Raw genomic sequence first — 24,645 nt, 5'->3', positions numbered from 1 at the left:
ATTTTAAATGAGCTCGGGCCCAGAGAAGGCGGTTGCGTTTCTGGATTCTGTTTATATTCGGTTTGTTCTTTGCGTTTTAGAGTTTTAACTTGCATTTGTGGATGCAGCGATGAACTGTCTTCACAGACAGTGGTTTTCAGAAGTGTTCCTGAGCCCATGAAGTGATTTCCACTAGAGAATTGTGTCTGTTTTTAATGCAGTGCCATCTGAGGACCCAAAAATCATGGCCAGCAAAAACTGTTTTTTGGCCTTGTCCCCTTTCATACAGAGATTTCTCCAGATTCTCTGAACCTTTTAATGACATCATATATTTTAGATGATGAAATCCCTATGTTCTTTGCTATTTTGCAAACGTTATTCTTGAATTATTGCACTATTTGCTCATGCAGTCTTTCACAGAGTGGTGAACTCCTCCCCATCTTTACTTCTGAAAGACTCAGCCTCTCCGGGATGCTCTTTTTATACTCAGTCACGTTACTGACTTGTTAACCACCAGGTGTTTTTTTAGCATTACACAACTTTACCAGCCTTTTGTTGCCCCCGTCCCAACTTTTTTGGAATGCACTGTTGGCATCAAATCCAAAATAGGCATTTTTCAAAAACAATAAAATTTCTCAGTTTCAACATTTCATATGTTGTACTATTTGCAATAAAATATATGGTTTAAATGATTTGCATATCATTTAAACCCTATTTACATTTTGCAAAACTTTTGTGGAAATGGGGTTGTATTATTTGTCATGCTATGCAATATTTTGTAGTGCAGCATTATATCCCTCAGCCTCATCTGTTTGATAGAATTAATGATTTTAAAGCAAGTTATATTTTATTGCTTTTTTACATTAATAACAGACAGTGACTTAAATTATTGAAATATTGTACAAGACAATAAAAAAACAAGACAACAAACGAAGGACCTAGAAAAAAACGTGGGGGCCTGCATATCTTAAATAAGTTGATTAAAAGAAATTATTGAAAAAAAAGTCATGAATAAACATATAGTGCTATGAAATGGGAATAAGGGAAAGGCCATCCACATGAGAGAGAAATGGTTTCCAGTGGGAATAAAACTTATCATTTGACCCTCGCATTGTGAACTTGATTTTCTCTAAAATGAGAAAATGCATCATGTCTCTTATCCAGTGTCCAAAAAGAGGAGAAATGCAGCTCTTCCAGTTTAGCAAAATTAAGCGCATTGCTATAAGAGAAGCATATGCTATTGTATTAGATTGGGCCCTGCACAAAGGTGGGTATTCTGTAGTGACACTGAACAGACCAATAAGTGGAGTAGGTTCCATATTGACACCGGTGAAATCAGAAAAAGCCCTAAAGATGGAGGTCCAATATAAAGAAATAGAGGGACATAGCCAAAACATATGAAACAGAGTAGCAGGTGTTTGTTTACAGCGATCACAGATGGGGTTAATGTCAGGGAAAATTTTGGCAAGCTTACATTTTGATAAATGCATGCGGTGTACCACCTTAAATTGGAGCAGACCATGTCTTGCACAGATTGAGGAGGAATGTATCCTAGAAGGTATAGCGTCCCATACCTCCTTCGACAACTCCATACCCAAATCATCCTCCCAAGCACTTTTAATTATAGAGATGCTGGGTGGATTAATTTGAAAAATTATAGAATACACACTTGAAATCACGCCTGAACAAGTGGGATCCATATCAAGATAGAATCTAACACAGTGCGTGGTGGTAGAGATGGAAAATGAATAAAATGGCTGCGCACAAAGTGCCTAATTTGCAGGTACCTGAAGAAGTCAGATGATTTTAACTGAAAATCACTTTTAACTTGCTCAAATGACATAAAAATATTATCTTTATAAAGTGTTTTTATACTGGTTATGCCCAAATTTTCCCATCTCTGAAAAGAGGAGTCACCTTGTGCAGCTGGGAACAAGTGATTGGAAACTACTAGAGTTGATAAAGACATGCAGGACAAACCAAAATATTTTTTATATATTGCGACCAAATTTTCAGGCTACCTTTGACAACTGGGTTCTGACAATAGGATGGTATAGTCAATGGTAGGGGAGAACAAAGCAGAGCAGACAGAGACGAAGGACCACAGCTTTTAGATTCTATATCTAGCCAGGATGGGCGTTCCCCCTCTCCATTTAGGTAGAGCCATTCCTCCGCATATTTTTGGTCTCCGTAACAAGGCTTTGTGAATTCGCGGGGGTTTCCCACTCCAAATGAAAGATGATACAATTCTGTCCAGCTGACTAAAAAGTGCCTTGGAGATAAAGAGGGGAATACACTGGAAAAAATATAAAAATTTAGGCAGGATACACATTTTTATGGCATTGATTCTACCAATTAACGACAGTGGCATGGTAGACCACCGATCTTGGCGGGTGCGTTCAAGTACTGGAGTAAAATCAGCATGGAAAAGCTGGGAGTAAGATACAGTAACTGTGATTCCAAGGTATGTACATTTATCAGAAGAGATTTTAAATGGCAGAGTATTCAAAGGGAGCTGATAGGATGTCTTATTGAGTGGGAAAAATTTGCTCTTATCAATGTTCAATTTATATCCAGAAATTTTACCAAACTGATCAAGTGTACTGAGGATGTGTGGTACAGAATTAAGGGAGTCAGAAACATAAAAGAATGTCATCAGCATATAGGGACATTTTATGTTCAGATCTGGCTCTAAGTATACCTTTAATGTCTCCATTGTTACGAATGGATATGGCAAGTGGTTCTATTGCTAGCACAAAAATTAACGCAGAAAGCGGACATCCTTGACGAGTTCCTCATCCAAGTGGGAAATAAGGTGAATTTATATTGTTTGTACGGACAGATGCCTGGGGAGAAGAATACAACAATTTATGAAAACTGAACCAAAGCCAAATTTCTGTAAAACATAAAATATGTAGTCCCACTCCACTCGATCGAAAGCTTGCTCTGTATCAAGTGAAATAAGCACTTCTGGAATCGGCCTAGGGGGAGTTGAATAAATTATATTAAATAAGCGTCTAAAATTAAAATAAGAATGCCGTCCTTTAATAAATCCAGTCTGTTTACAGGTTATCAAAGATGGTAGAACATTCTCCAGGTGTAAAGCCAGACACAAATTTTTACATCTACATTAAGGAGACTTATTGGACGAAAGATTTACAGTTCAGGGGGTCTTTGCCTTTTTTCAGGAGCAGAGATATTGATGCTTGGGTGAGTGTTGGAGGAACGTGAGAAGATTCTAGACTGTCACTGAACATTGATACCAGTAAAGGGGACAGTTTCTGAGAATTTTTTTTTTTAAATTCAGCGGGAAAGCCGTCAGGTCCCAGAGATTTCCCACTCTGCATGGACTTAATTGAAAGTTGATATCATTCGGAGTTAGAGGGCCCTCCAGCCTCATCACTGAATCACGATCTACCACTGGAATATTCAACCCTTCAAAAAAGAAGTCTAGAAGAGCAGGATCAGATAGGGACTCGAATGAGTACAAATTAGAATAAAATATGAAAAACTGCTCATTTATTCTATGTGGATCACTAATAGGTCCAAAGCCAGTGTCGATCTGGGAAATCATTTGATTAGATGATGTTTGTCTAATATGGTGGGCTAAGGCTTTACCGGCTTTGTCCCCATATTATAAATCACACCCCGTGCTTTAAGAAGCATCTGCTCTGCCTGTCCAGAGGAAAGACAGCCGAATTCACTTTCATACTGTAGTCTCTTCTTCTAAAGTTCTGGTGTATATAGATCTTAAGTGTATAATCTGTCTACACTGAGAATTAAGCTAGATAATTCAGATAGTCTCTGTGTACGTGCCCTATGCAATGAAGCATTAAAAGAAATTATCTGTCTTCTCAAGTATGCTTTTAAGGTCTCCCACAGTAAAGATGGTGAACAGTCAGGTTTAGCATTGGTCTCCAAAAATATATCTATCTGAGTATTAATAAATGAAACAAAAGAGGGATCTGATAAGAGTAGGGAGTTGAATCTCCATAGTCTTTGGTCAGGTCTTCCAGGGATGTCCAGTTCTAACATGAGTGGTGCATGATCAGAAATAACAATACTATTGTATTCACATGACTTTACATTGGGCAATAAAGCCTTGTCAGTAAAAAATAAATCAATTCGTGAGTATGTATTGTGTACTGGTGAGAAAAAAGAAAGCTCCTTTCTGGTGGGATTTTGAAAACGCCATTGGTCACAAACAGCATAAGAGCCTAGAAATGAATGTATTGATTGAGCAGTTTTGGAGCTAGAAAAAGATTTAGTTGAAGATATGTTGAGTGTTGGGTTTAAGACACAATTGAATTCCCCACCAAGTATCAAATGGTGGGTATGCAGACATGGTAGAGAAGAAAAAAAGAATTCGGGGTTATCATAGTTTGGAGCATAAACACAGGCCAATATAACATTCAAATTATATAACTTCCCAACTACTATAATGAACCGCCCACCGGGATCTGAGAAATTTGTGAAGAGCAAAAAGGGATTACTTTATTTATCAAAATTGCAGCTCCTCTTACCTTAGCTGGGAATTTTGAATGGAAGACCTGACCAACCCATTTACGCTTCATTCTCATGTGATCAGAAGTTTGCAAACGGGTCTCAGTTAAAAAGGCGATACGTGTGTTGAGGTGCTGAAGATGGAAGAGTACCTTACTACATTTAATGGGATGGTTTAATCCTTTCACATTCCAAGTAGTTAACTGTATACCCTTTTTAGTCATAACACAGAAGGTTTCCCATGAAGCTTATACAATAGATTAATGTGCAGGCCAAAAAAGAAAGAAAAGAATAGAAAACCTAAGTGTAGAATCCCACCCTCATACACTCCCCCAAATGGAGTGCATGAACCACAACTCAGAAGTTCCTCTTTAGCCTGGGTAATTACTGGCTACTTCTAATACCCTGTGCCCACAAACTCTTAGCAAAACATTAGAACAGTGAGTGTGACCCCCTTTTACATACTTACACCACTCTGGAGGACAAACACGGTCACAAAAACAGAAACGTCATGAACATAAAAAAGCGCAATTAAGTCTAATTAGGCAGTCATACATATGGTCAAACATTAGTGCATTAACTAACCAGAAAACACAACGCATAGCTACCCAGGCTATGCACTCTACTTACCAGACATGAATACAATTCTGGTTGTAATACTTGTCCACAAAATAGACTACACTGTACTATACTGGGTCGGGTTCAACTGCACCTGTTTCTGAGATGCTGTCCAACATGGTGCCCAATCCCCGAGCGAAAGCAAGCGCCGAATCAGGATCTTCGAAGACGTGAGACTTTCCCAGAAACGTAATCTTGAATTTTGCAGGGTAAAGTGCCCCGTATCGCACATTGGCTACACATCGGAGCAAACGTCGAACATCGCCATATGATCGCCGTCCGCGATACGTGAGCTGACCTTTTTGGCTGCCTTTACGGAGCAGGTCGTCCCTCACATCCCCACGGTGAATCCGTATAACGAATGCTCTAGGCCTCTCTCCGTCTCCGGGTTTCGGGGCGAGGGTGCGATGTGCTCGGTTTATTAGCGGTTTCTCAGGAAGATCGAGGATTTCTTGTAAGGCATCTGCAATAAAGTGACGTGGCCGAGGACCCTCCGTATTCTCCTGTATTCCCACCAGTCGAATATTCTGTTGGCGACTCCGGCTTTCGAGGTCAGTGCACTTCTCTCTCAAAGTCGCAATCTCAGTTCACAAAGAGTTAACGGTTGATTCTAGCTCCAACACGGTGGTGCTCCACTTGTTAGTAGCTTCCTGGAGCTCATCAATGCGTTCATTTTGCTTGGAGCTAGCCGCTTCAAGAGCTTAACCAAGAACTGACATATTCAATCCCAAAAAGCATGCCATCACTCGTCCCGAGCGCCCATCGTGTTACCAGTAAAACTGAAATACAGAAACTAATGTGTTTAATTGCCTATGTAATCTAGGGCTTGAAAACATTACTCACTGGAAACCTGGCATCCAGCAATGGCACATTTATTCTTGTTTACATTGATAATGGTGTTCACTGTGAAGTCAAGCATGGAATACCTCAGTTGCTGAGCAAAATTGTAAAAAGAACAGAGAGACTTATACAACCCCATTTCCAAGAAAGTAGGCATGCTGTGCAAAGTGTAAATAAAAAAAAAAAATTGCAATGATGTGCAAATCATTAAAACCCTATATTTTATTGAAACTAGTACAAAGACAACATATCAAATGTTGAAACTGAGAAATTGTATTGTGTTTTGAAAAATATTTGTCCATTTTGAATTTTATGCCAACAACACGTTCCAGAAAAGTTGGGACGGGGGCAACAAAAGGCTTGAAAAGTTGTGGCATCATATGCTGCCATCCAGACTTTTTCAGGGAAGGCCTTGCTTATTTCAGCAAGACAATGTCAAACCACATTCTGCATGTATTACAACAGCATTGCTCCGTATTAAAAGAGTTCAGGTGCTAAACTGACCTGCCTGCAGTTCAGACTTGTTACCACTGATAACATTTGGCACAAGGAGACCCCGAACCGTTAAGCAGCTGAAATCCTATATTAAACAAAAACGGGAAAACATTTCACTTTCAAAACTACAGCAATGTCTCCTCAGGTCCCAAACGCTTACAAAGTGTTGTTAAAAGAAGAGGTGATGAAACACAGTGGTAAACATGCCCCCATCCCAACTTTTTTGGAACGTGTTGCTGGCATCAAATTCAAAATGGGCATGGATTTTTCAAGAAACAATAACATTTCTCAGTTTTAACATTTGATATGTTGTCTTTGTAGTATTTTCCTTTAAATATATGGTTTACATGAATTGCATTTTGCTGAATTCTATTTTTATTCACATTCTGCACAGCATCCCAACTTTTTTGGAAATAAGATTTATTTATTAACAAATTAATTAATAGCTGTATTTATTCAGTACAAAATGGACACCAGAGATAAGTTTTAACCCTTTCAGCAAGAGAAAAGAAGCCAAACCGAAGTATCTAGATAGCCGGGTAGCGACTTGGCTAACTTTAGCTTTAAGCTTGTTGTCTTCTTCATGTGTCAATTAAGTAATCCATTCTGTCCACATAACAATGATTTCAAGACAGTTACTTTGTTAAAACGGCTGCAATAAGATGTTTGGCTTTCTAGCAGCACAGCTACATTCACCACCTGATGAAAATAAATAAATAAATAAAATCGAAAACTGTCCACCCCAAAAATAAACCCAAAGCACTTGCGCTGTTTTAAAGGTGGTCCTGCCACCTTCAGATCATCAGAAGGAGGTTTCTTGAGTCCGTAAACCAGAAAACCTCACTCTAGAGACTACTGCGGCACTGCTGTAAGATGTGAGTAAGCATGTTTGCAAGCATGTTTACAACAGATTTAGCAGTGTTTACATTTTTCATTTTATCCAGAGTGTCCTTTTCACATTTTAAAGACTACCCACTTGGGAACCCACACATTTTATCCCCTTGCTGTGATGTCAGCACTCAAAACTTGTGTTTGTAAGAATGCTTTGCAGTGAAAAGTCCATTGTAGGCTGTTTTAAGGCATACTCTATTCTCTATCTTCTGCATCTGTAGTTAATGGCCAATTTCCACATACAATAAATCTGATGTGTTTCCTTGTAGTTGCAAAAATTCTGTTTTTTGGAAACACACTTATAAAAGGGGCCAAAAGGAAGGTGCTGAAAATGGGGCTGTAGTCATGACCACCTTCGTCGAGTCCAAAACAAGACCAAGACTACGACTACTGAATATCAAGTCAAGACTGAGCCTAAAGGCGGTTGAGTCCAAGTCAAGATTGAGTTCCAATGAGAGCGAGACCAAATTAGGATGTTCTTGTGGTTTGTATCTTTTTGATATTGCACAACAGTGCATCATGAAGGCTTGATCTGTGTGTAGTTCATGATAGGTGCCTGTCAGCTACCAAATATTTAGCTGCAAAAACCCACCACAACCCTGTACATCCTGTCTTTTACACTTGCCCTGACAAACTGACCACCTGCCCCTTAACTAACTGCACTCCACTACTCGCCCTGACTTTGATTTTCACTCTTTTGACCACTCATCTCCTCATCCCTAAATAAACGTATCTTACTTAATGCTTTTCTTGTGCCAAAACCATATAGTTAAAATTCCCACGGTGGAACTCGCTTTAGGACTCTGGGTGATATATTTCTTCATGAGGAATGAGGGAATAAAATGATGTTTTTTTTTAAACAAAGTTGAAGTCAGATTTACTTATGGCTTCAACGAGACCATATACCAACTTCTCACAATCACATAGATGATGGTAAGTCTACACTAGGCAGTTTTATGGCTAAAAATCTATTTCCCTATGGCGACCATAAATGGGATTAATACTTCCGGAACCAGACTGTTCAGCTCTACATGTTACCAGCATAGTTGTGTGGGTGGAGTTTTCATAGCCTCCTGCCTGATCTCACCAGAAAACTTCAGGCAGGCCTGTCACAACCATGAAATTATAGATGACCATTAATTGCCATTTGCCAATACTAATAATTGCCAATTAATAATATAATTCTCTTTTTTACCCCCTAATGCAGCGGCTAAAGCACAAGCCTCAAGTCGCTAAAGTGGTTGATTAGCTATCTTGCTTCATAGAGGTCAATGTTCAGTAGCTCCCAACTGATGACTGACACAGCACGAATTAAACATTACCCACTGCTGCCCTCTGAATGTTTTATAGCACCAGTTAGAGGTTATAACTTTTGTTGTTTTTGTAAGGCCCACGATGTGTCACCATAAATGTGTTTTCTGCTTTCTTTCGTTTAAATGCTTATGCCTCAACCCAACAAATGAAAATGCTCTCAAATCACATTCTGTTTGTTGAGACTTAAACATATGACAGAGAAAGCCAACAACTTACAGCAGAATTCCACCAATGTTTCAACATTTTTGATATAAACACTGTAATGCCCTACTCTGATTTCCACAGTGGTGGTGATAGGAACCAGGGGTCACAATGTCTACACCAAAAATGAGCTATTTTATTTGTCATCCAGAATAACCACACTCTCAGAAAAAAAGGTATGAAACTGTCACTGCGGTGGTACCCCTCTTGTCACTGGGGTGGTACCCTCAAGGGTACATCTCAGCAGCGCCTTTAGTCAGGGAACATAATTGTACCATAATCCATTGAAATTATAAATTGTATTTACTCCACACACCCCATCTCTTCTCCAGGATTTTTATTTATTGTTGTTTTAAAACATTAGATTATGAAAAGGTACAAATATATATGTTTCACCTGGAAAAACCTATTTAAGGTATATAATTGGACCTTAAAGCCACTATTGTACCTTTAAGGATATATTTACATTGTTTGTACCTTGACGAACTAAAAATGTACCCGCACAGTACCTTTATTTCTAACAGTGCAGGGTGCATTTTGGCCTTTTAATGCTCTGAACACTTTGCCATGGACAGCTTTTAAAAATATGTTTTCCTTACAGCAAAAATATAATAAAACAATGTCTTGGGCATCAGGCAGTGTATTCAGAACAATGTAATAACTTTATGCGAGGGAGGTTTTAGGAGTAATAAATGCATCAGATGTCTGGTTCTTATCACCACCACTGTGAACAATTCTGACTCTGTAAATTTCTCTGAAACGAGAGCATTTCACATCAAACCACTCTGAATGACTTTGCGTAGATCTTAACCATTGAATTATACATTCACTTTGAAAAATCCATGGAATTTCCCTTTAAATAATTGCAATCATCTTAAATAACTTTGATTATATAATAATTGTGACAGGCTTGACTACAGGGAAAGCAAAAGCTCTTGCTTCAGTGTTCAAAAGTTGTATAAAACATAAGAATAGCTTTGGTAAGACATTCTCACATGTCTGTGTCATCATAAGGCCTATATGAGTATAGTGTATGTTCTTTGAGTTTCAGTTGTATACACACATATTTCTAATGTTTATTTACGGAAATTAGCAACTTCCTAATAGCTTCTTTTGTAAGTGTGTTTTCAGTTAATGGGTTTTGTGCTTTTGTGTTGAAACTGTCAGTAATAACTGATGGCAAGGTAAACATGGCAGATAGAGATTAGGCTGAAAAACAACTTGAAGATGCAGATGAGGCTGGAGCTCCAAGATCACTGTGCTGGACGTGCTGAATATTGGTGCTGAGTGAGATGGATGGTGCAGGGCTGCTGTTGTTAGGTGGAGTCTCCTGGAGGAAAAGCCAGGCCGGGCTGATCCGGAACACTGAACCATTACACATACTTCCTTCCAAGCATTCAAATCCACATTTACCCAAGCTCACACATAAAAGTATACACACACATACAAACACACATTCACTTTATTACCAAATACACACGCTATATTTTAGTGATTTAACTTCGGTTTGGATATAATTTGACAATACGTCTCAACCTATATAATCTGTTGGCCATTATTATGATGAATTGTAGTTGATGTTGCCCTCATCTGTTGATAGAAACAGAAGTCCTGTCATTAGCACTACGGAACACCCTGTTCCCTTTGAATTTTGGCACAAACCAATGACCAAGCACAGATTTAGGTCACAGAGGAATATCAGGGTCCAGAATATCCTAAAAGGCCCTGTGTTTTCTTCTCTGGTGATAATGACTGAGCTCAATTTTTTTACATTGTAAATAATGACAGGTAGATAATGACAATGTATGAAAACCTGTTTTTTGTAATGACTGTGCTGTTTCACCTTTATCTGCCAGTTTGACCATTTGATAGAAAAGGTCTTTGCCAAAGCTTCATTACCATCCAGCACATACAAACTGATCACAGGGCTACCCAATCAAATGGGTTTGTTTTCTATGAGTGATGTCATTAGATTACAGCCAATCAAAGTCACTTTACTCTCTACATCATTCTTGAATATGCAAAGCACCATCCAATTGACCAGTCCCAAGCTCCATCTTATTTTCTCAGCCCTCTAGTCTCTGCTTAGCAGCAGCTACTATCTGCCATTGTCTCTAGCCTTCAGTTCTTTATCAGTGTGCCACTGTTTGAATTTAAAGCTCCAGCTGCAGTCAAAAGATGTACCTATGGGATCTGTAAAAGCAAGATTGTGTCTCCAGGAGAGTAGTATATTATGGAGTTAATTTAGTGCCAGAAGTTTTAATTATATAATAATTAATATAAAAATTATGTAATACTTATATAATAATGAAAAAACTAATAAAATCCAGAAGCAAATTGTTAAGTGTCAAAATTAACACAAATGACAGCTAAACTTAATTTATTAAAAAGATTACTACTTATTTATTATTCTTTTCATTTAATGATTTAAGTGTATTGCACATTTTACCAGGCTTTGCTTTAATTTTCTTCTATTTTCTGATTTTGCTGATAAAAATTTTCACAGGGGCGGGGTCTCAGAAGGGGGCATTCACCTGCACTAGTTGACCAGTGATCAACTAATTTGGAGTGACAGGTCTTCTGAACAGTTGTTTACATCAGCGTCTCTTAACTCTGCTTCTGGCCACCTACACCTACTGCTCCACAAGGTTTTAACTATCTATTACCTTAAAACATCTGAACCAGCACATCAACTGATTATCGAGCCCTTCATGAGCTGGGTCAGGTGTGTTGGGACAGGAAATTAGAAAGTTGAATTTGCAGTGCTGTGGGTTGAGGAAGAAAATGTAGCACTGGCATCTAACACAGTAAAGAGTGGAAATTACCACTGATTACTGCCAGCTACAAGTTACTGCTGCCATGAGTTGATAGACAGTCATGTGTACATGTCATGATTGGCCACTATGTTTTGGGGGTTATGAAAGCTATGTCAGTCTGTTCTTTTTTCTACTCACAGAATCTGTCCGTGTCAGTCACTGAAACAGGCTTTCTATTTTAGCATGCCAGTTTACATGACTGTCTTCACATTAATACAGTAAACTAATGTTAGATTAGTTAGTACAACTGAGTTCAACAACTAAGTTTCTGTTCTTCTGTGTCCAAAATAACAGTTATGTCATTTGACAGAGGAACCTAAACATGTGTTACATTAATATGACGCTACACTCAGCAGCACTTGGTATGACGTGTTTTGCCATGTTGGGGCGGTTCATGCCAAGTGGCAACATATTAAGAAGACCTGTCACTCCAAATCAGTTGATCATTAGAGAGTGCAGTCTTGTGAGACTCTGCCCCCCTGTGAAAATGTACCAAAAGTGAGAAGCAAAAGAAAGATGCAAAAGAGCAATTTCTAAAGGAAAAAAATCAAAATCAGCAATAAAAAAAATCAAAAGCAAAAAACTGGTAAATTGATTAATACATTTATATCAAAACAAGTAAAAATGAGTAGTAATCATTTTGCAAAATTAAGTTTGATTTAACTGTCATTATTTGTACTTGCCAAGCATGTTGGGCGTTTTTACTAATACTTAACATTTTGCTTGTTGATTTTATTGCTTTATATGAAACTTTTGGCACAAAATTAACTTCATAGAGTATGTTCTACTTCTTTCCAAGTTCAAAAACAAATTAAAAACTGTTGTTGTCAGTGGTCTGTGATTTGTTACTTACAATGTTCACTTAATACACAGGACATGTAAAAATGTCACAGCACATGTCTACTCAAGTCATTAAAGGAAAGATAAAGGTCCATAAACATTTTTCATGCCTGCAGTGGCAGTATGCTTTAGCCTCAGATGATTAGGTTTAGGTTTGGCTTTTCCTCATCTTTGTACATCTTAGCTGCATGAGTAGTTTTTTGAGTTAATTTGAGTTGATTGGAATCATCTTTATTAGGGTAAAATTTGTGCCTGTGTTGAGCGGACGCATGCTATATAGCAAAGGGTACTGCAGTTTTGGTTGTGTTTATGTGAAACCAGCATTCAAATTTTTCCCCTCAATTTATTTGCTCCAAGTTCCACCCACTAGCTAATGGTACATATCAGCTTGCGCTTTTTTCTCAATGCATTCTGCTGCACCAGATCTCTCTGCTCACTGCTGGTGGGCGTATCTTATGGAAATGAAGGAACGGTGCTGAATAGGGGTGCGGGAAAAAATCGATTCCTAGATGCACCACGATGCGGACGTGAACAATTCTGAATCGATTCACAAATGTCAAAAATCGATTTTCTAAATATTTAATTTATAACGTAATGTTGATGGAACGCAAAAGGCGGAACTTGGAAGTGGGTAAGTGCAGCGCCCGGACAGTCTGTGGCAGCACATAACAAAAACACTACTGGATGAGCGAGAAATCCGACCAGCTCCCTCTGCATTAAAAGCCAGGTTAGGTCAGGAGTCACAACACAAATGTTCAGAAGAGCCATTTTGTCCTTTCAACAAAAATCAAACCACCTTGGGAGCCGCAACATTTAATGTCCAGTATGTCTCAGTGTGTGCTGATGTTCTAGTAGAGGCTAAACAATATAAACAAAAACACAGATTTACTTCGCTCTGCTTTAAGCTTTAACTACAGCCGCTTTTCTTCCATCTCCACCAGATAAAATGTCCTCAAAAGTAGATAAGTTTCTTGTTAAAAGTCTCTCAGTGTTCGACTGTTTTACGAGGCTGAAGTCACTTCTTATTCTCCAGCTTCTTGTTCAAATTTACCCGTTTACCTTAAATTCTATCTGAGGTGCCGAATGTAAATGCGGCACCATTTAAGGTGGAACGGGAGAATTCAAAAGAGATGCTGACTAAAGGCTTCGCAACTATTTAGTGTTTGACAGTCTTGTTGCAGATTTAACGTACCAGGAAACCAACTGCGCTGCTTATGAATGCGAATAACGCATCGCTGCTATGTGACCTGCAGTCTGCACGCCGGTTCTCAGTCGTTGCGAAACAGGGCTTTCGCGCTATGTTGCACAACACCCCGTCTCAAAGATATTTTACTGACAGCGATCTCCCCCCGTCTCTACAACGAGACCAAAACCGAAGTTATAAAATCACTAAAGAAAACAGGTAAAATAGCTGTAACGTGTTGCGAGGTCATCTATTGCCACTGGATCTTATTTCACCGTAACTGCGCATTTTATCGCAGATGAGTAGCAGCAGCTTCTCATGCACCAAACAAGAGCACTGAATGAGTCTTCTAGTGCACTTGCCACATCACTTCCATTTGTTTTATTAAAAAAGATATTGGAAGTAGATTCATTATGGATCATTACAAATACTTTGCTTTAAAAGTACCAAGTGACTTTAAATAACAATAACACTGAGTCACTTAGTCACTTTAAAATGTATATTGTCTGTATATTCTGTGTATATTTTGTGTATATTTAATATATTTCAGTCGGTTTTTCTTGTATTTTTATTTTTACTTATTTACTTTCTGTAGATTATCTGAGCCTCACCACAAGCATTTCAATGCATAAATGTCCTGACATGTTGTGCAAATGACAAATAAACTTGAAACTTGAACTTGATAGAAAAAAGATGCATCGATAATCGTTTTATAATCGCATCGCAGCCCTCTGAATCATAATCGAATCGAATCGTGAGGTGCCTAGAGATTCCCACCCCTAGTGCTGAACATATCTGGGGCAAATACATATGCTTTTTCTTTTTTTCTAATATTTTGAATGCATCAGTCATTGCCTGGGAGCATATGCATATTGCATACTGCACTGCATGTTTACAAACTGCTGCTAAAGCAACATCATTGGACAACTCAACTCACTTGGAGGAGGACACTAACAGATACTCACGTTGGCTAGCATCGCAATGAGTGATGGATGAAAAGGGAGGGCCATCCTACCTACTCAGAGAGCAAGGTCAGTTATGCTCTCTTGGATTCCTGGCCACAGATGGCTGTGGCATCACTGGGGATTAAACTTGCAATCTCCTGATGATAGGGCGCCAGTATTGGAATAGGCTGTCAGCAATAGGCTACAGCCTGATGTTACGACTTTGTGGGAAATGTCACAAGTTGGCATACTCACTTTTTCATAGGCCTACCCAAATACTTGCTTCTGCTTATACCATAGGCTAGTTGTTGCACAATGTTCCTGGGCTACCACTAACCACACAACAGTTCTGTAAAAGACTTTCAAAATCTTTCTGATGGTTGTTTTTAGTGCTTTGTCCTGGCTGCTATTTTGAGGTCCTGTAACTTTTAGGGCAGCGCGCTAACAATTCTAAGTACAGTAAACAGGAAAAACTGCTTTTTCGTTGATTATTTATAGTTTTATTGTATTTTTTCACTATTTCAACCAATTACTAGTTGTCCAAAACCAACCATCCATCATTTTCTGAGACTTCTATGTGATTCACTGCTGTGTTTTAGTTCCAGTCCTTCCCTTCAGCTAAACCATGTTAGGCTTTTCCTTCACCAACCATAATAAACAAGCCTCTAAGTTCTGAAACACTGGCAGCACCTCCAAACACATCTCAATCAGCCAGCTCCATCATCTGGGTGGACACGAGATACGGAGGTTATTACGGGCAAACGGCATGGCCGTTACAAACCTAGTGTACCCTCAGGGCTCCAGTATCACTGATCAACGCAGCGGTGGCCATAGTCGAAGCAAGGAAAATACATTACTCATCATTAGCAGAGGGGGAATGGCCTGAAGATCAGCCGCCATCTGGACGCTCATTAATTGGCTGTCTGCTTTCGTCCAGACGAAGTTGCTTTCTTAAGTTTGCACTGGTCATTAAACGCAGAACTCCATGTTTCCCTATGCAAACGAACCGAAACCAGTTTCAAACCAGAGGCCACCAACAATATACCATTCTGTTGCTACCAGAATTCCCAAATGTGGGTGAAGATTTTGTAAGATATAAGAACAATAACACATCCTATCTCACAGGAAATCCAACAGAAAGCCTATTAAAATGATTAGCATAAAATAATGCTGTAAAATCCTCAGGAACTCATAGTTTTGTTTTCATACTTTGAGTCTATGGTCAAATACAGTCCAAATTTACTGGGTGAAGTGCGATAAAAATTTGCCAAGAAATTTAATGAAGAGTGTTTATATTATTTTAGTGAACTCACACTATGAATTATGTGTTTCTTTTGAAATACGATCATCCAAGTAGTGTAAGAATATTTTTCACAATGAGATAGGAGAATATTACAGAGCATTCATCAGTCTCAGTGGCTCTTATGACTACATAATCTGTTGTTTGTCTAGAATTTATTGACTAAATAAAGTATCACTTTCAATCACAAATAGGATATTTACTCAAGACTTCAGTAGCCCTATTACTGAATCTACAAACCCATAAAAGTTTTGTGACATTGGTGCAGAAGAAGCAGACGCGGGAAACATAGCACTTTGAATGAGTGCTCTTTTTTACATCCAGCAAGGAAGAAACCCACCACCTGAGCTCTCTAAACAGCTAGGAAACAGGGTAGGTCACCTACAGTGATATATCTTGCATACATGGTAGACACTAAACCCCACCACCCAGCCCCTCAGACCAGCACAAAGCAACAGAAACAACACATATACACATCCCCAAGCTCACAACAACTATTTACATGTTTAGGTCTCTCTCACCACTGCCACAGCGGTACCTCTGTACTAGCTGCTCCCATGGCCATGCCTCCTGTGCGTTCACGCCCAATCAAGCCGGTAGCGAGACGCTACAATATTTTTACTGTTGTGTCAAAACCTTTGTTAATTAATTTTTTCGACATCATTTAAAAATGTCAGCTGCTCTTGTTTATTGCATTCCTTCACAAATAGATCAAAAGAAATATAATAAAGAGCTGGTGCAAAATTACTTAGGTTTTTATTTCATCTCCTAAATAGTTTCCATTGCAGAGACATAGGGCTAGATTCATAAAACTTGGCAGTAACAGCTCTAGGGCACACAAAATGTGCGGCATGGTGAATAAGACTAGGAATAAGAATATTAATTTTTTCCACACAATTAAACATGAAACATATTGGACATATTGAAGAAAATATAATTTAATCCATATTGGTTTCTTACTGGGAAAACTACCGCCAAAGTGGTCCATACCTTATTTTTTGCACGTGTTATAAGTCTCTTCTGGCACTTGTAAATTAAGGTAACGTGTAGCCATGCTGCCTGTAGTCCTTGTTATGAATGAGCAAATGTGTCACCATTATAGAGAATATAAAATTATTAAAGAATTCTAATTTATTCACTTGAAGTAGTACAGTCATATGCAAAATGTTTGCACTTCAAATTACATGTTTTGTGACATCGTCTACAGAGAATATGATTCTGCACATGTTAATGCACCCCAATCAAACTCAGCCAATAAAAGAAAGACTAAAACTATAAGTTTGCTCCCAGTAGAAGACGTGTAAACTTTTGCATACCACTGTATGTACTAAGTATACTGATTACTTATATAGACATACAGACCAGAAATGCAGTTTAACACAGGACAGAACTTAAAAGTAAAACAAATGAGTGGCAATAAATCGCAGAAAACCTCTTACATGTGAAATTTTAGAAGTTTAAATGATAGAAGTCTCACATTCCCCAGAGCCGGGAGTCACCTTTGTGGGAAAGCACAGATTCCGCTCTCTCGTGATCTATCAGTCTGAGGGCGCCTTCACTGAGATTTGGCATGTTGCTGAGTAAATTCTTGAAATCCCTTGATATGTCGCAGCAGGCTCCATCCTATTGAGCGGCTTTCTTTCAGCAAACCAGGCCAAATACTATATGCTTCTATTGGAGCAGCTTCACTATGCAGTCTGTCACCCTGAAATAATCCACTGTGATCCAGCCCTGACTCAGTTAAATCCATTCAGATATCAACACATACAGCCTCACTGTGTCCTCATGGTGAATTTTGAGGGGAAAAATCCACTAGGAAACCAGAGATAACAGCCTCTAATGTTACATTTTTTATGTTTACTTCATTATAGTCCTTAATGATTGATGATTTTAGGGCTGTTCATATTACTCAATTACACTCAATTACTCAATTAAACTTGATGCTCAATTAAACTTAATTACTCGATAAAAAATCACTGATTACAATTTACCATCTCATTAAATTAGCACTTAGTATTGAACTGATACTGTTACCGTTTCTGAATCGATCAGAGGAGTTCCACTGATTTTTCAAACTTTCTGCATAATTATATAGTTCAGATGTGAACATAGTCATTCAGAGTGGTTTGATGTGAAATATTCTGGTCCAGAGAGATTTAGCAAGCCAGAATTATTCACATTGGAGGTGACAGAAACCAGACATCTGAAGCATTGAATGCCTTCAAAAGCTGTCTCACAAAGAATGTTTACACAAAATGGTCACAAATACACAATCAAGGTATTGTTTTATCATAGTTCTGAGAAAATATTTTGGTCTAAAAGTTTTTTATTACATCCATTTATGATGGAGGGGTGTTGTAAGGCCAAATTGTTCCCAAAGATTTTTTTTAAGGTTTTGCCACTATTTTACCATTATTAACATTACACATAAGAACTCAGAAGACACATGTAGGTTCACTGATGGTTTAAATGATAAATGAAATATGTGTTAAAATTCTAATATATATTTGTGTTGTAGACATTGTCACCCCTGTAAAGAAATGACTCAGTAAGTTTCTCAACAATGGACTATTTCAAACCACTATGAATGACTTTGTTCACTTAACAATTGAATTATGCAGAAATTTTGAAAATCGATGGAATTTCCCTGTAAAACAGCACTGGTACTGGCACTGAAGCCAGCAAAAGCAACTGTTCATAGCTCATCCAACCAGGAAAAATTCAAGGTTAGTATGTTATATAATAATATTTTTTAATGGAATATAGGAATTATAGGAGTTATAGGCACTTATCATATATAGTCAGGTTAGACAGAGCTCACTGTTGGCACATATTGGCAGATAAAATCGGTGTTGGCCACAAAATGTTTATATCGGTCAGGTCCTATTAGTGACAGCCCTACACTCTTTTACTTACTCCACCAAAACGTCCATCTCTTAATAAATTTAGTCATAACCTGTGGTTAAATTGGGCGCCTGGGCGCCTGGCCTGACATTTCCTTCTGGCACTAACAAACATGTGATCCAAACTCTTGACACATGACATCAGTTTATCTTCCTTCATTGGTGAATACAGTAATTAGTTTTGCTAGGAACATATAGACAGGTGGCTATATACAGTACATGAATTGGCAGATAGTCTGTGCCTTATTGTGGAAAAAAGAGGGGTGAGCTTTTATTTGGCAGTCCCAGTGAGGTCCCCCATGTTCTCATGTCAGGACACCTCTCACCTCCTTGGGAAAACATGGACAGCAACATTTATCCTCTACAGCGCAAAACCCTCACATACAAATTACTGACAGCTGAAAGAGTTTCAGCAGAGGCTGGTGGTAATTCGTACTGCACCTGTAAAGACCTAAAGGTGCCAAGCTTAGATGACAACATAAAAAATAAGGCAAACGATTATCTTCTGCAGAATCATCGCAATAAACAACATCGTGATCCGGATTCAGTACAACATGTGACCATTACAGAGCCTCACCCTATAGCTTGAATATTCCATGATGGTACTGTAATCACTTTATTGTTACCAAATGAGAAAGCTTTGCATGTTATTTCCAGCATTCTTTTACAAGTCTGAAAATCTATGTATATCTTGTGGCATAATCTACAATAGTTTTTAAAGCCATTAAGAACAAAAGTAAAAGATGTTCATGTTTTCAGCCGAAAACATAACAGAAAAATGTACAGAATCCTTAACCAATAACAGTAGTGACTGTCTCAGTAGTTAGATTATTTTGTATATTATCTTATATCTAATCTCCTCAGTGGGGCAGCATGGTGGCGCAGTGGGTAGCGCCGTCGCCTCACAGCAAGAAGTGCCTGAGTTCGATTCCCCGGCCAGGTGACCAGGGTCCTTTCTGTGTGGAGCATGTTCTCCCTGTGTCTGTGTGGGTTTCCTCCCACAGTCCAAAGACATGCAGTCAGGCTAATTGGACATGCTAAATTGCCCCTTGGTGTGAATGTGTATGTTTGTCTGTCTGTCTGTCTGTCTGCCCTGTGATGGACTGGTGACCTGTCCAGGGTGTATCCTGCCACCCAATGACTGCTGGGATAGGCTCCCATGACCCTGAAGGGTAGGTGGCTTAGAATATAATCTCCTGAAAAATAACAACTTTTACTTAATTGTCATATTGACTTGAAATGAAATAAATAAAGGTCTCTGACTTCTGCACAGTACTGTATGTGTGTTGTTAATAAGCTGGTGATGTCTGAAATGTCATTAGGAAATGGCAGGCAAGGGGAACTGTGGAAGTCAAGGCAAGATCTGGAAGATAAAGAAAACTCTCAGATAACACTGCTTATATTCTGGCCAAAAGGCAAAGCAAAACACTCATATGACAGCAAAGGACCTGTCTAAAGTTTTAGCTGAGACAGGAGTGGTGGTGCCCCATTCTACTGTAAAGTGTTTCTTGCATAAACATGATCTGCACATTAGAGTCGTCACAAGAAAACCTTACCTGTGACCCCATCACAAAAGTCAAAACTGAAGTATGCACAACAACATCCAGATTAGCCAGAGCCATTTTGAAAATATGCACTATGGATTGATAAATTAATTAAACAATTACCATATTACCAATTACCATAAAAAGACACGATCACCAATAGTATTTTTGTAGAAAAAAGGAATGATCTAAAACATACCTCAAAATCCACCTTGTACCTTTTTCTCCTCACATAATTTAAAAGTAACAGCAGAAAAGTAACATGCTAAAATGTTAATTAAGTAATATTGCTCAAAAAATTCAAGAGAAAGCAAGGTGTCCTCAAGCTATGCGGTGCAATGTAATGTGATTTCTTCTCATAGACCCCCTCACAAACATTTAGCTAACAAAAGATAGTAAACAGTCAACAAGGTATTAGATCTGACCAGTTAGTAACCTCTGTCCTTCTTTCACTCCCTTTCCCTACAAAACAAAATATTTCTCCCCCATTTCTTTCAGCATTTCTCTCTTTTTCCTGCTCACCCCCTCCAAAACAAGCCTCTGTCCCATCAGGACCCCCTGTAGCAGAGTAACAGAGAGCGAGGTTTATTATTAGATCTGGTCAATACGAGAGGGACGCATGGGCCAAAGCAAACAGCCTCTGAGACACTGAGTGCTTGTTTTTTCGAGCTCCATGAATTTCCAGGGAAAACATAAAGCATCAGCAAAGTTCATGTTACCATTTACTTCACTGATGGATATACACTGAGAGTGAACCTTAGGTGACCTAGAACTGAAGTTAACAAACCATATAAAGGTTCTATATCACCTAAACTCTTAATTGGTGGACTTAATTGGTGGACTTTGGACTTTCTTCTAACAAAATATGCACTAACAGAAGTTATCACAATTCCATGTTGAAAGTAAGGTCTGGTACACATACTACCTCTATGTGACATCAGTGATGCAGCAGTGTCACTGCATGCACTGGCCATTCTCACATATTTCACCTTCCTGTAAAGCAGTACAGTGGGCATATAATCATCCTGCTTATAACCAAGTTCTACAGACATCCTTTTTCCAAATGGATAAACAGTCAGATCAGCTCTTTTACTTAACTAAAATAAAAAGATACTTCTTAGAAGAGAATGCTGCATTTGTTAACCCTTGGCAGTGTGATAATGTGTAATTATAGTATTTGGGTTTTTGTTTTAATCCCTGTTTTTCTGACTTTTTCTGACTGTATTTCGCTGTGTATTGCATGCGGTGTGGTCTATGTCAGTAGTTCCCAACTCTGGTGCTAAAGTATCAGCCTGATAATTGTTATTTAACAAGCCGTTCTTAAGTTGAAGTAGGTATGTTACAGCAGAAAAACACTAAAATGTGCAGGACCAGGGTTGGGAAACTGCACTTTGGATTAGTGTTTTTTAAAGTATGGGTCGCAATTTACCAGTGGGTTGCAGTGTGAGTATGAGGGGGTTGCGAGGAAGCTGGAAGAGGGGATGTTTTTTGTTTTTCCATGAGGGCACAGCTAAATGAAACACATTTTGAATCAGAGGCAGAAGCATTCCATTTCTACACAGTTATCAATGTGACCTTTTATACCAGCAACACAAGGCAACCACTAAGTGTACGTAACGTTTCATGCCAACAATGGAAAAAGTGACACATGTTGTTCTCAAAGCTTCCAGTCTATATTTGCTGCTTACCACAAGCTATATGCCACTAGAATCAGGTAGAAAATATTCCCGTTTATCACTCATGACTGTTCATTTCTTGGTGAAGCTTTAGTGAACATTATGCTGAATGTAACAGTGACAGTACAGAGCTGTACAAAGTACAGAGAGTAAAAAATCAGAACAAATATAAATAAGATATATAATGCTTAACTTTAAAATAATAATGAAATTTATTATGCCCTGCGATGGACTGGCGACCTGTTCAGGGTGTATCCTGCCTTCCGCCCAATGACAGCTGGGATAGGCTCCAGCACCCCACCGCGACCCAGAAGGATAAGCGGTTTAGATGATGTGTGTGTGTGGGTGTGTGTGGGTGTGTGTGTGTGTGAAATGTATTAATGTGTTTAAATTTAAGACAATAGCTGAATGCATTGCATGTAAATATGGTATATAATAGTTACTAGATTTCTGTTACTGAAGAAAATGACATCTGTTCTGAATGGCTGTCCTGTATGCAGTTGGGGCTGAAATGCTCCTTTTAACTTCAGTGCGAATAGGTGGAGCTAAGCTGCCGTAGGCAGTTCAGTCTTTCATGATATGGGTCCTTTAAGTACTGACGATATCCACAATAAGCTTGCAAAGTGAATTGTCTATCACAATAAGAAAATGCATTGCAATAATTATTTATCATAATATTGATAGTGATAACGCATCATCATTTCAGCCCACCTTTAGCTGAAAGTCATCCAGTGACAGAGCAGTGGTCCATAAGGCATAGCATGAGAGTCTACTCTTTAAGAAGGGTTTTTCCAGACCAGTATGAATCACTAATGCACCAATTGCTCTCAAATGTTGTGTAATTTGTGTCTTAGTAGATGGAAAAACACCTCAATGGCTTACCTTCACCTCACATTTCTTGTGGCAGGACAATTTGCACACTGGAAGGAAAACACAGGAAACAGAGCAGTTAAAAAACTGCAGGGGAACCCCATAGTACAAGTAAATTCTTTCACAACAAAGCATTTGATGTCATGGTTGCTTCACATACAGATGTAACTAAACAAATGTTTTATTTTTATTGCAGTTTCTTACAATTGCTAACAAGCATTTTCAGTAAAGCAGTTCAGCATTTCAGCAGTTCTCGTTACACAGTTAGCACAACAAAACCATACTGGACCGTCCACTATATCGTGTTTATTAAATGTATACTGAATATAAGCAAGGAAAAATAATGTTCATGAGTGTTGTTGTGCAAACTGTGTGAAGAGTTTTGAAAAAGAGAACACTGTACTGAAAATGTTTGTTAGCAACTGTAAAAAACTGTAGGTGTGCTGTGAATGAGAACATCCACATCATGCTAGAGTTCTGTTTGTGGACTTCAGCTCGGCTTTCAACACCCCAGTGCCAGAGCTGCTGCAGGTCACACTCTCCCAGATGTCTGAGCCAGATCCCATCTGACAGTTGATCATGGTTGATCATCATCTTCACAAATAGCAGATAGCAGGTGTGACTTGGAAAGCACATCAAACCCCGGGACCCAGAGTACCACAGGGTTATGTGCTCTCACCCCTTCTCTTCAGTCTCTACACCAACGACTGCACCTCCAAACAACCAGCTGTGACGATCCGGAAGTTTGCACATGAAACCACGAGCAACCACCTGCTGCTGAACATGCAAAAGGCTGTAGAGGTGGTGGACTTCAGGCGCCCCCTTCTTTACCCTCCCACAACATCAACAGCTCTGTGGGGTCACTCAGGTTTCTGGGCACAACCTGACCCGAAGTGGGAGAGGCACACTGTCTCCATAGCCAAGAGAGCTCAACAGAGAATGTTCTTTCTGAGAGAGCCAAAGAAATTAAACTTGCCGCAGAGCCTGATGATTCAGATCTACACAGGGATCAAGTCCATCCTCACATCATCCATGACCATCTGTTTTAGTTCCTCCACCTCAAAAGAACAAGTTAAACTCCAGCGCATGATAACAGGGGAGAGGATCATTGGATGTAGTCTGTCCACGCTTCATTACATCCACAACAACAGGGCCGTGCAGGACACAGTGGACACCTCAGACTTAAATTTTAAACTAAACAAAACAAAACTAACAAAACTTCTTACTGTATTACAGCAACTCCTCTGTTTCACAACTGTACAAATGTTTTTACAAATGTGCATATCATTCTGCAATATTCTGTATATAATAGTTATTATTTTACCTGCATATGTATAGATATTCATATCTGCATATGCACAGATATTCACACATCTTTTTAGGTCTTTTCACATTGCCTCTTTATTATCCTTTCTTAGTCATTATTCTATTTATTATATATATTTTTATTTGTTAGCCTACTTAGTCAAATCCTTGTTAATAGTCTGTGTGCTTGTATGGCCTGTTCAGTATGTTACATGTGTGCACTCACCAGGACAAATTCATTGTGTGTGTAACATACAAGGCAAATAAAGTGATTCTGAGTCTGATTCTGAACAGCTGGACAAATGATGCAGAGCAGGTACAGAAAGCATTTACAGTATCTGTGACTTTTTCTCTTTGCTAGATTATGTAAAGTACTGGATTTTACACTTCTATTGCTTCATTTGTTGCAATAAAGATATACTA

General features: G+C 38.7%; 1 protein-coding gene across 2 annotated transcripts in view; it reads right to left on the bottom strand.

The window, feature by feature from the left end:
- Positions 1-24,645, bottom strand: part of tns1a (tensin 1a) — a 240,106-nt gene that overhangs the window by 137,857 nt on the left and 77,604 nt on the right. For both annotated transcript variants that reach the window (XM_036570545.1, XM_036570546.1), the window contains exon 3: positions 22,930-22,967. In XM_036570545.1, coding sequence (XP_036426438.1) covers positions 22,930-22,967 — 38 coding nt within the window. The remainder of the gene's footprint in view (positions 1-22,929; positions 22,968-24,645) is intronic.

The sequence above is a fragment of the Colossoma macropomum genome, unplaced genomic scaffold (genome assembly GCF_904425465.1).
Source record: "Colossoma macropomum unplaced genomic scaffold, Colossoma_macropomum, whole genome shotgun sequence".
In the NCBI taxonomy this organism is placed as follows: domain Eukaryota; kingdom Metazoa; phylum Chordata; class Actinopteri; order Characiformes; family Serrasalmidae; genus Colossoma; species Colossoma macropomum.
The sequence above is the reverse complement of the archived record's forward strand: the minus strand, read 5'-3'. Positions and strand labels throughout refer to the sequence as shown.